General features: G+C 38.2%; 3 protein-coding genes across 4 annotated transcripts; 2 read left to right on the forward strand and 1 right to left on the reverse strand.

Annotated features, from left to right (window-relative positions):
- The first annotated feature begins 1,039 nt into the window (after positions 1-1,039).
- Positions 1,040-3,886, forward strand: tomt (transmembrane O-methyltransferase). Its single transcript, XM_053874110.1, has 4 exons — positions 1,040-1,307; positions 2,984-3,180; positions 3,250-3,372; positions 3,689-3,886. The coding sequence occupies exons 1-4, from the start codon at positions 1,046-1,048 to the stop codon at positions 3,884-3,886; spliced, it is 780 nt and encodes a 259-aa protein (XP_053730085.1). The 5' UTR covers positions 1,040-1,045.
- anapc15 (anaphase promoting complex subunit 15) lies at positions 3,574-5,959 on the reverse strand. Of its 2 annotated transcripts, none has more exons than XM_053874106.1 (5): positions 5,856-5,959; positions 5,583-5,704; positions 4,986-5,045; positions 4,700-4,843; positions 3,574-4,551 (listed from the first exon to the last, which is right to left on the reverse strand). In XM_053874106.1, the coding sequence occupies exons 2-5, from the start codon at positions 5,700-5,702 to the stop codon at positions 4,504-4,506; spliced, it is 372 nt and encodes a 123-aa protein (XP_053730081.1). In that variant the 5' UTR covers positions 5,703-5,704; positions 5,856-5,959; the 3' UTR covers positions 3,574-4,503. The 2 variants fall into 2 exon arrangements, with proteins under 2 accessions (XP_053730081.1, XP_053730082.1); XM_053874107.1 differs by having other exon boundaries at positions 3,577-4,551; positions 4,700-4,840.
- A 1,442-nt stretch (positions 5,960-7,401) lies between these two features.
- Positions 7,402-10,495, forward strand: folr (folate receptor). Its single transcript, XM_053874088.1, has 5 exons — positions 7,402-7,584; positions 8,146-8,275; positions 8,453-8,641; positions 8,720-8,855; positions 9,635-10,495. Exons 2-5 carry the CDS (start codon positions 8,150-8,152, stop codon positions 9,904-9,906), a joined length of 723 nt encoding a protein of 240 aa, XP_053730063.1. The 5' UTR covers positions 7,402-7,584; positions 8,146-8,149; the 3' UTR covers positions 9,907-10,495.
- The last annotated feature ends 1,518 nt before the right edge of the window (positions 10,496-12,013 follow it).

The following is a 12,013-nucleotide window of genomic DNA, read 5'->3' on the forward strand; positions in this document are numbered from 1 at the left end:
GTCGACTTTTTTCACTTATAGCTTTTTATTTTAAGATGATTACTCATATAGACGTGTTTACATTTAATAAAAACGTTATATTTAACAATGGTGTTTTGGTTTGTAAAAGCTTGTCACAACTGTCTGCCAGTATCTTCCTTAAGAATCTCAGAAAAAGAAACATATATCAAAGGTATATACAGAGTGTGACTTCCTCACACACACACTGGTTGTCAATGGTTCAAATAAGTCTACAGGAGTTTGATGCGACACCATGCGACTGTGTTCCGGGAAATTTGAGAAATTACCCCAGCAGTTTAATTCTGCCTTTGAGTGCAAACACATGGCACCCCAGACACAGACGTGTGTGTTAGTTTCGATCATCATTATCAAACCTGTCGTTGGCCATTAGTTGTAAACTACACCAGAGCCACCACATGCATGAATGAATTATTCATACAGCAGGTCACGTTCTGGCACAGACATCCACAGCTCAGTCTTCCAGCTTCTCCCTCCACCACGGTCATGTTCTCCTGAGCTGCTGACCAAACTGCTGTTCATTGTATAGGTAGGTTTTAACTTGATAAATATGTGTCCACCTTTTCAGGTCTAGTTTAGGGGCAGTTATGAGCTGCATAGAATTATTGTTTTAGTATAGTTTTAGTTGTTTAGTTAAGTTTTTAGCTTGTTACAGTTTTGGAAATTTTGAATATCTAAATAATTACGTATGTTAGTCTTGAATGTACACATGTAACGGCATGACATCAGGAAAAAGTTGGGAAGTACGGCAGTTGGGTTAGAATATTTCTAATTTTTATTTTTCTTATATTTCTTATTTTTGAGAAATCTTGTTTTGAGTTGCATATTTAACAAAACCAGCGTTGGTAGACTTTGTTTAAGACTTTGACAGATGTCTGAAAGAGAATTGCACTGTATGACAGAAACTCAAAACAAGTACAGTTAAACAAATTAAACTCGAAACCACATGAGAACATCTGCCACATGGTGTCTCTCCTTCTGAGCATCAATGATTGATGACCGAACCAGGATGTGCTTTCACCGCAGGATGGTGTCTCCGGCCATCGCCCTTGCTTTCCTCCCGCTCTTGCTGACCCTACTGATCAGATACCGGTTCTACTTTGTCCTGTTGTACCGGGCCATCCTGGTCAGAATCTGGAAGGACTGTGTGACCGGGCTCAGTCGGGAAGAGCGTGCATACCAGTATGTTCTGACCCATGCCACACCAGGGGATCCAGACAGTGTTCTGGATTCGTTTGATGTGTGGTGCAGCAAGGTGGAGTTTATCAGTAACATTGGGCCTAAAAAAGGTGAGCAGAAAAATCACTCATGTATAAGTAAAAACATTTATAAATTTGATCTGTACATTATGAAACACTTAAAAAAAAACAAATGCATGCGATGCAAACATTTATAAATTTGATCTGTACATTATGAAACACTTAAAAAAAAACAAATGGATGCAATGCACACATTTATAAATTTGATCAATACATTTTGTATATTATCAGAAACTATGCTTGTGCGTGGCATTTCTAATTTATTGCAACTAGAGGTTGAACAGAATCTATAATTTCATCATACAGACTTAAAAACTTTAAATTTGATTTATTCTTTTCATTTTTAAATAAATATATACTGTATTCTGTATGTGTTCATGTTGTTTTTTTAAATAATAAAATAATAATTTATTTTTTTACAGACATAGTGCAGATAAAAGTACAAAATAAAAGCAAAAATAAAACGAAAATAAAATGCGATGACCACGCCCACCACCTCTCTCGAATGAAGGGGTTCTTAACCTTTTCAGATCTGGGGAGCCACCTTTCCCCGAACAGATGGGCCCAGGGTCCATTCAAGTAATTGAACTGATTCATTCCTCTTGATTGAATTTGTGATCAATAGCCATATTTAATCTACTTATATGTAAACAAACATATGATCATCGCAAAGATATTCATTTGTCATTGAAAATGCATGTCATATTCATCAAATTTGCGAAGGAAAAAAAGGGAAACTGCAAAGAAAACTGGAAAAACTGAATAAAATTACAAATAAAATAAATAAAATAAAAGCATGTCTAAATATAATGAAATAAAAACAATATATTTTATTTGAACTCCAAAGAAGGAGAAAAGTGTAAATGAAAGTATAGCCATAAAATGTTCTTATTAATTTTCAAAACTGCTTCAACAGGTGCTTTCATGATGCGGCATCACTTGCTTTGTCATTTTTTTCTTTTCAAGAACTTCTCTGTAGTTGTTAACTATCACAGATTTGCAGCTGTCAAATCAATTCAGTGACACACTACTGCCACCATACCTGGCTAAAGTATTAAAACTGAGCGTCTCGTAGCCCTCACATCCCAGAAGTGTAAAACAATCAAACTTTTAGCTGCCCTCTAGGAGGCGCTCGTGGCCCAACCATGGGCCCCAGGCCCTGTGGTTAAGAATCAGTGCTGTAATGAACAGTTTACTGGTTTCCTAAATTACATTGACAGGCCAATAGTCCTATATGAAAAACCAAACAATAAATTTATTTACAATATAAATTAAACAAAATAAATTATGATCTGTGCAACAAACGCTTTACAGGTTGCCACATGTGTTGGAATTTCTGTGATTTGTGGTTAACGTCTTCTGTCTACTGTTATGGTTTGTAGACCATAACAGTAGAATACACTTCTTTGATAAAAACAAAAGTATGGTGTTTACATTATTTAATGTAAATTTCCAGATAATGTATTCATCAAGTCTACTGTTTTATATTTTAACAAAGCATTATTTTTGCACGTTGTTTGTTTATTGTATTTTTTTTTTTTATTAAACGTATCATATGATACGTTTCATGTGTTAATGCATAAAGAATGACATTTTTAAATGTCAACTTCAATTCACCACCAACAACAAAAAAAATCACAAAAACCATCAAATCATAAATCTGAATGACATTTTATATTTGATTTATTTCATTCTTGCTTTTGCAGGAAAAATCCTCGACCGAATCTTGATGGAGCAGAGTCCCATCACAGTGCTGGAGCTTGGCACTCACTGTGGGTACAGCACAGTGCGCATGGCTCGCTCTCTGCCACTTGGTGGCAGGATTTACACCATAGAAATGGACCAGAGGAATGCAGCTATTGCTGAGAAGATTATCCGCCTCGCAGGGTTTGACGATGACACAGTGAGACGCACACTTAAGCTCTGGTCTTGGACCATAGCAGATCACGTTTTGATCATATCTGTCATCTAGGTGGAGCTTATTGTGAATCCATCTGATGAAGTGATCCCCAGACTACGCTCAGACTTCGGTCTGGAGAGACTGGACTTTGTCTTCATGGACCACTGGAAGAAATGCTACCTTCCTGACCTGCAGGTGACTAGCATCACTCCAACAAGACCATGGCATGCAAACTAAGAAACTCAGAGGCTCCCAAACAGTTTTGTTTTAGATTACGGCTTTGATCCTGAGGTTCAAGGAGGATATATAACAGCTTTTAGGATATCAATAGAGAGGGAGCTTAGGCAAGATGATGAATTACGATAAACAAAATTCATTGTTTTGTTTTTTTATTTTACAAGATCAACGTATTGCTCTTTCAAGGCTCTTAAAATTTAAGGTAATACAGGATCAGTTTTATTGTTTTGTCAGAAGATAAATAAGAAATAAACAATTTGCTTCTGTTTTACAGATGCTGGAAGGATCTGGTCTGTTGGGAAAAGGATCTATCATTTTAGCAGACAATGTGCTCTTTCCTGGTGCCCCGAAATTCCTTAGGCACATCCGCAAGTCTGGTCTTTATGAGTGGAAGATTCATCGGGCAACACTGGAGTACAGCAAGGGCATCAGAGATGGGATGGCAGAACTTGTGTACCAGGGAATCCACTGACTGGTTATCATAATAATAAAAAGACTTTCAATTTCTGATCTACTCCTGAAAATCAACAACACCTCAAGCAGAATATAACAAATTGAAATCAATTTATTTTTACAAACATGAATCGCCTCTATTTATTTAAACACAAAGTATCAAAAATAATTTTCAGAAACATTAGCCGGAGCCTGCTGAAGAGTCTCTTCAGGTAAAATATTTATGGATTTAAATAAAAAACACTAAATAGACTAGCTTTCCTATATGTTACCTGAATTAAATGCAGTGGGAATTTCCAGTGGAGCTGTGTGCACAGCAGTTTGTGCCGCATCAGCGGTTTCATTCGCTACCAGATGACGCACATGACAGGGTCAACGTTTATGCTCAAACACGAGGATAGCTTGACCACTCTGCTCTCAGGCACGGAAGGAATGTTTACTGCAGTCATGCGACAATGACTAGAGCAGGCATGAATTGTCAGCGTGTGTGTGAGCTGCACATTTCGTAGCAATTTCCTTCCAGAGCGTTAAAACTGATGAGGCGGTTAAAAAAAAAACTTGACTGCCAACTTATTTCATCACACTAGCATGTGTTGAAGCCTCAAAATAGTCAGTCACCGCCATCAACTTTTTGTCTTAAATCATCCACTGGGCTTGGTCTGGGTCTGCTTCCTCCATGTCCACCTGACAAATAGAAACAAACCCACATTGATGAAAAAAGAAAACCCAATTCAGTTTCAGGCAGAATGAAGCCCTCCTTTGTGGGGATATAATTGTGGGCACATAAGCCTTTAATTTATAAATATATTCTACAAATTACAAATTAGGAAACCTCATTGATTTCGCCATCATCTGGTGACTCGTTGTAGTCATTCATCTCATCTATGTCCTGCATGTCTTCCTCATCTTCAGAGTCCTCCTCTGTGTCTTCTTCGTCCTCATCATCCTCTTCCTCTTCCTCCTCGTAGCCCGGCTGCTTCCCAAGTGAAACAAAAAAATAATAATAATAATTAAATCAGGACCAAACTTCCATGTACAGTAAAAGCATCCAGAATATTGAAATCATTGAAATGACATGTACCCTGTTGTATTTTAGAAGCATTTATGAAATGAGTCACCTCAAAAATAGGTTTCCCAATGGGCATCAAATTGTTGTCCTTCTCAGCAATGCTCTGCAACTGCAATGATAGGGAACACAAATTGTACACACGACATCAAGATTCCATCTACAAGCACTATTTAAAAAGAAACAACACAATCCTACTCTGGTTTATAGTTCAGACCAAAATTTAAAAAATGATTTTACATAAGTTAAAATAACTTTAACTTGTGTTTTTATTTGGCGAACCAAACCAAATGTTAAATAACATTTAAACAAACTCAAATTTAGGTGGATGATTCAATCATTGCCTTGTAAACTAATGACAAGAAAACCATTTTTAACCAAAGTTTAAAGTTAAGCATACACAAGCGTAAGACTTGTGTATGGAAAGTGGAAATATATAGAATGGCTCAACCAATCAATCCACTACAATGAAAAAACATATCCATAATTTGTGAAATTCAGCCAAACTGACCAATTGATCCTTAAATGTACATGATATTGGAAGAGACGAGAAAGTAAATAGTTATAAATGAGGAAATGACAGCAATTAAAATGCTTGAACATGCAGTACATATATTGAGAAGGGATTGTGAGGGTTTTTTCCTTTTACCCAGGCCTGATGCTGCTGCTCCTGTTGATGCAGTTCAGTCTCATCCACACAAGGACGGTCCAAGTTAAACCACAAGGACTCGGTAACCCGGGGAAATAACGAAGGGAACAGTGTGGACATGGCTGTGGAACACAAAGTGATTAGACGCGCGAGGAAGCGACCAGCAAACAGTCGAGCGGTTCATTTAACCGCCGGCTAAAATAGCGCATACAAATCCTATTATAACGTCAAATGTTGCAACTGCGAATGGTGGAGATGAAGAGTTTTACGAACCGACAAGTCCGCCAGACGGGCTTCAAATGGATTCAAAACAAAATGAGCGGAAGCAGCCGATGGTGTTCCGGTTATACGTCCGTTGTAAACAGACCTGCTTCAACAATGGTTCCGCAAGCGCTCAGCATCGACAAATAAAACGGTTGCAGGTCCAAGTAAATGGTCGTTATTTGACGAACTTGGATCCTTGCATCCTTGTACTTTTCCACGGGCGTGGTTCCCACCGTGTCCTCCCACATGAACATACAGCACATTACGTGTGAAATAATTTGTATATCAGCATCCTCTATTACGACTTCATTAGTCACATTTGACATTTACTTGACTTACATTTCTTTGTTTTTGAACAGGAATAATGTAGTTTTATAATTACACAAGATACTTTTTATTTTTAATATAAACCTGGAACTATGTTCATGCATTTGTGTGTTGTGTATTCGTATGTTTCTGCTTTATATTGTGTCAGAGCCCTTCCTCTTTCCATTTTTTATAAACTCTGACAAGATGTAAATGTTTGTTGCCGTACTGATCTTTTAATTTAGTTTTATTATCTGTTATGTCTTTGAGACCAAGATATTTGAATTTCATTAAGTTAATAAGCTACGATAAATATGGTGAATTCATATTGTAAAAAGTTAAAAATGAATACGCATGTAGAGTAAGTGCTCTTTACAGTTGCAATCAAATAATTCAGTAAAAAAAAAAAAAATCAGACTGCATGTGCGTCAGGTTTGAACCTTGGGAAACTTTCGTTTTGGTAAGTATTCGGTTAAAAATGTTAGTAAAGATGCTATGTGTTTTGTTGAACACTGAATGTGTACATTTGTAATTACAATATACAAATACAAGAAATCTCCATAAACCAAGTACATGGAGTTTCTTTCAAGTTCGCTGACTGTATAAGCACACAGTGGCACGTGTGGTGAGGACAGCACATTGTCTAATCTAGAGCCATCCTGTCTTGTAGTATTATTTTGTTGCTTATTTATATATTTTCAAGCTGCATCAACATTAATTTAAGTCTTATTTGCGCGACCTTGATGTGTGTCTTAAATTTTCAGGCTTCAGAGCAGTAACCATGATGCTGAGTTTGTCATTTTTTTTGCCCCGAATCAGCGATTAAAGTTCATGGGGTTTTTTTTAATGTGTGTTACCCTGTCAATTGTAGGTTACAAAGCTGTTTACATGCATATAAAGGTATAAAGGCCCGAACTTACCCTGACAAACCCAACAATTTGGTTTCTTGAGGCATCATGCAAACACACTCGTTGACACTTACTTTGTGTCTTTCGATTACTCTTCTCTAGAGTAATCGCATGTGTTTATGAGACATTTATCTCATGAACACATGAGAGAAATGTGCCTCAGTTAAGCTGTCTGGTGTTGAATGCGAGCGTATCTCCAGGTCACAATGCCCCGTTGCGTGTGAGTGTGTGAATTTATTATGTCTTCATTTGTTACTTCTCTGGTCATATCTCAAGGTCTCTCTCTCTCTCTCTCTCTCACACACACACACACAGACACACACACACACACACACCACCCTTATGAGCAGTGGACAGTCTTCAGAGACTTTGGACTCTGACCAAATAATAACTGTGCGTTCTCACATAAAGACCAGGAGACAGTCCTTTTCGGGTTAGCACTTGTCTGGAGTTGTCGAGCTTCTGATACCACCACAAGTGTGTTTAAAGTAAGTGCTGACTGAAGATCTGTTCAACCAACTCTGGTAAGTCAAATGATATGTTTGGCTTTGTTGAATGTCTGAAATGTCACATGCATTTTTGTATTTCACCTGTGAATGTGAGTCTCCTTTTGATCGATCTTTTTATGGTGATTTTTGTAAAGCACTGAGTCAACGAATCTTAATAACCAATAGACTAAACTCAATGTTTCGGTGTCTTGAATGTCTGTTATTGTTTATTTTGTTTTAGTTAGTTAGGATATATTTATTATTATGATTATGATTATTATTATTATTAGAGCAGTTGAAGGACCGGAGCGCAAAGCATCATGAGTCAGTCTGTATTTACAGAATCAATATCATCCTTCAACAATCCACACACCGAAGATCTCTCTTGTCAATCCATGAGTCTAACATCATTCAATACTGTATGATAAAGATCACAGAAGTCTACAGCTGAGCTTAGGTCCGAGCAGCCATGTATTGTATCTACCAGCATTGGATAACTCCTCTTAGCTTGAGCTAGATTACGGGCTGTAGCTCTCTTGACATGGACTTGCCTGAGAGAATATATAAAATAATATATTGATCTTTCCTTTGCTGAAGCAACATGTGGCTTGTTCCTGTGATGCTCCTTGTCCTCACCGGTGAGGCTCTGTCTCTGGAGCTGAACATGTGTATGAATGGCAAACACCAAAAACAAAAGCCTGGGCCAGAGGGGAAACTTTATCATCAGGTAAGTTGTTATGACTGTGTCATGTTTGTTGTCATCATGAGACTACAAAGACCGGGGTCGGTGCAGTCACTTGAAATAATTCAAGGTTGTTTCAACATTGAATGCAAAAAAAAGGAGCAAATAAAAAGAATGTGAGTTGCATTTGAAGATGCATTGAATGAAGAGTTCTGTTTTCAGTGTTCTCCCTGGCGAGATAACGCCTGTTGTACAGCCAACACCAGCGCTGAAGCCCACGAGGACAACTCCTATTTATATAATTTCAACTGGAATCACTGTGGCACCATGAGTGACCAGTGCAAGAAACACTTCATCCAAGACACGTGCTTTTACGAGTGCTCACCCTATCTGGGACCTTGGATAGAAGAAGTAAGTGGAAGCACATGCCTTTTTCACCGCTGATGTGTTATTTGAGATTAAGCTCAATCTTTCAAATGATGTGTGTAGGCGGACGAAAGCTGGCGAAAGGAGCGAATCAAGGACGTTCCTCTGTGTATAGAGGACTGCCATGAGTGGTGGGAGGATTGTAAAAATGATTTTACCTGCAAGACCAACTGGCACAAGGGATGGAATTGGACCTCAGGTGGGTTTACTCCTCTATATACTGCCATCCTATACCTTCTTGACCATCCGACATTAGGCTACCTCAGCTAACTTTTACTCTTAATCAATGAAATAAAGGTTGAACAATGTACCAAAAACATCCTAAATGACCAATGAGGGTGAACAATGTACCAAAAACATTCTAAATGACCAATGACTGAAAATACAGAAACATATCATGAGATTTTTTTTCTTTCCCTCTTCCTTGTAGGAACTAGAGTCTTGTTATTTTTGTTTCATTCAACAAATGGCAGAAGCTGAAACGGAATATCTGCACATTGTGCCGTAGCTTATCACCAATTCATGATCAAATGCCATCTTTCTGCTCGACTAACCAAAGCAGTAGTATGTTCACACTTTTTGGAATTGAAGTACTTAAACTTCCTTTTATAACTGCTTTAAATGATCCCTGGCAATAAAGCATGCGCTTTTCGCTGATCGATTTAGTTGGTGAAACAATAACATTTTTTGATATATGGACACAGACGTTTGTCACACTGCATAAACAGGCACAAACATAAACGCGGCAGGTGTCTGTAGTGCAGTTAGCACTACATTTAATGTAGCACAAATGGAATGCGCTTGAGAATTCAAAATGGTTTACTCAGGTCATAGTGACCTCAGTAGTTTAATTGAACAGTGTGGTAAATATAAAGGTTCAACAATGTACCAAAACCATCCTAAATGACCAATGAATGAAAATACAAAAACATAACGTGAGATTTTTTCTTCTTTCCCTCTTTTCCTCCTTCCTTACAGGAACTAATCAGTGCCCGAATCATAATCGGTGTGTAAAATGGACAGACGTGTTTCCCACAGCCAAGTCCATGTGCGAACAAATCTGGTCCAACTCCTACCTCTACACCGCCTTTTCCAAAGAATCAGGCCGCTGCATGCAGCTCTGGTTTGAAGGAGCGAATCCCAATAAGAAGGTAGCTGAGTATTACCTCAATGGAGGGGGGCAGCTGAGCTTCAGCCTGGCTACAGTGCTCGCCGTGATGATGTCATACTTCTGGGCTATTTTCTTCTGAACTCAAACCAAGAGTTTTGTTCATTGCCTTTACCAGTTTACCAATAAAATAACAAAGATGATCTCTCAGTTTCATAATGTCTCAAGCGGCTGTACTTTATATCTTTATTCACTGACTCTGGAATATGCATGTTCTTACTTTTATGAGCTTTACTGCTATATGGGTGATTTGGACTTGGGTAGCTGGAAAGAGAAGTCAGCACCTTTTGGTTTTCTACAGTAAACCAAAGTAGTTAGAGTGATAAAAATGAGTGGCATGAGCAGCACAGATGAATCATTTTAGTGTCGAAATCAAATAAAAATGGCACGGATGATCTAAAGCAGTGATTCGTAACCGTGGGGCCCATGGTTGGGCCGCGAGCACGTCCTAGAGGGCCGCTAAAAGTTTCTTTGTTTTACACCTTTGGGCCGTGAGACGCTCAGTTTTAATACATTAGCCACATATGGTGGCAGTAGTGTGTCACTGAATTGACTTGACAGCTGAAAATCTGTGATAGTTAACAACTAAGTTCCTGAAAAGTAAAAATGTTAGTTTAAATAAAATACATTATTTTTATTTTAGGATATTTAGACATGGTTTTATTATATTTATTTTATTCCGAAATTTTGTTCAGTTTTTCCAATTTTCTCAACAGTTTGCATCAAGTGTATTTTTTTCTTTAGTAAATTTGGTGAATATGACATGCACCTTGTTCTGCTGCAATGACAAATAAATATCTTTGTGATGATCAAATGGTTTCATGTTATTTTACAAGGTTTTTGTTTGTTTACGTGTAAGTAGTTTAAATATGGTTATTGATCACAAATGAAATCAAGAATATTGAATCGGTTCTATTACTTGAATGGGCCCCGGGCCCATTTGTTCTGGGAAAGGTTGGTCGCAAGATCAAAATGTTAAGAACCCCTGATCTAAAGGATTCTATGAGCTGTATGATCCCTTGTTTATGGGCAAAAAAAGCAGTGAAACAGTGGGACATCTGTTCAACTCTGTTCTTTCATGGACATCACAGAAACCTGGACATCCAAGAGCCAACTAGTCAGTACTGCAGTCAGTCATGACTACTTCACGTCATAAAACGTCACCCTCATGCCGAACTTTGGTTCAGGCATTCATTGCTGGGAATCAAGCTGGATTCACTTTCAATGGCCTCAAGGTTACCGTCCTACATCTGACAGCATTTCTGTAAGGTTGTAATGCATTTCTGACCAGAACAATCAACAAGGATTTGCACAACGCCCCTGGCAGTACCAGAATACAAGATGTATCATTTGCACAGGCACAGACTGAACTGAACAGATGGCTACTGAGTCCAGTTATCTTGTCACCATGGAGCAAGAAGAAGGATAACAATTTGAGTTTCTGTATCAGTAGGTTCAAGATGTAGGCGGCCACATCTGTCTACTGTATCAGTGTCTGGTTCATCCCTACTTTCAGGGTCCACCGACCCGACAAGGAAGGCGATTGCATTTCTTAAAGTGCCAAACCGTACGCCTTTCTAAAAGAATAATGGGATGAACAAAAAGAACCTAAACAAATATAAGCTGAATGGTAAGGTATGCAATGTATTTTCTAGACAAGGCAAATGAAAAGAGAAAACTACTCTACGGGCAAATAACCTGAAGAAGTTGAGCACATGTTGGCCACGTGTGGCCCCAGGGCCAGGTCAGCTATAGTGGAATCATAGACACAAACGCAACACATACACAGATGCAATAGCATGTCGTGAAACTGTCACACACGCGCACAGAAGTTATGCACAAGGCCGTGGCGTTATCTTTAAAGCTACAGCTGCATGTGATGTCATGTTTGTCACGAGCATAAAGACTTATGAAAGAAAGCCCGTGACTGCGTATATTGTATAATGAGAGGCGTTTTTGTTCCCGAGAATGCCCTTATAAGTGATGGACAGATAAGGACAGTGGTAATAAAGAATGTGATGCTTTGCGATCTTGAGCTCATTGACGTAAATCATTGGGTGATTTTCGTAAAAGTATCATTCTCTGTCTGTTTTGTAGAGTTTAGCCAACGCATAAAAACGTGAAATTAAATTACTTCATTAAATTACTTTCTGATTTGACAGGGGAAAAAAACACTATAAACTAACAAA

The sequence above is a fragment of the Synchiropus splendidus genome, chromosome 8, assembly GCF_027744825.2.
Source record: "Synchiropus splendidus isolate RoL2022-P1 chromosome 8, RoL_Sspl_1.0, whole genome shotgun sequence".
NCBI classification, from domain to species: Eukaryota; Metazoa; Chordata; class Actinopteri; order Syngnathiformes; family Callionymidae; genus Synchiropus; species Synchiropus splendidus.

Bases quoted from the DNA above. Each gene is read 5' to 3' on its own strand.
- tomt (XM_053874110.1), top strand. From the start codon at position 1,046: ATGGTGTCTCCGGCCATCGCCCTTGCTTTCCTCCCGCTCTTGCTGACC. The intron at 1,308-2,983 runs GTGAGCAGAAAA...TTGCTTTTGCAG, and splicing joins TAACATTGGGCCTAAAAAAG to GAAAAATCCTCGACCGAATC. The intron at 3,373-3,688 runs GTGACTAGCATC...TCTGTTTTACAG, and splicing joins GCTACCTTCCTGACCTGCAG to ATGCTGGAAGGATCTGGTCT.
- anapc15 (XM_053874106.1), bottom strand. From the start codon at position 5,702: ATGTCCACACTGTTCCCTTCGTTATTTCCCCGGGTTACCGAGTCCTTG. The intron at 5,046-5,582 runs GTAAAAGGAAAA...CTATCATTGCAG, and splicing joins AGCAGCAGCATCAGGCCTGG to TTGCAGAGCATTGCTGAGAA. The intron at 4,552-4,699 runs GTTTCCTAATTT...TCTATTTGTCAG, and splicing joins ATGATGGCGAAATCAATGAG to GTGGACATGGAGGAAGCAGA.
- folr (XM_053874088.1), top strand. From the start codon at position 8,150: ATGTGGCTTGTTCCTGTGATGCTCCTTGTCCTCACCGGTGAGGCTCTG. The intron at 8,276-8,452 runs GTAAGTTGTTAT...TTCTGTTTTCAG, and splicing joins AGGGGAAACTTTATCATCAG to TGTTCTCCCTGGCGAGATAA. The intron at 8,856-9,634 runs GTGGGTTTACTC...CCTTCCTTACAG, and splicing joins GGGATGGAATTGGACCTCAG to GAACTAATCAGTGCCCGAAT.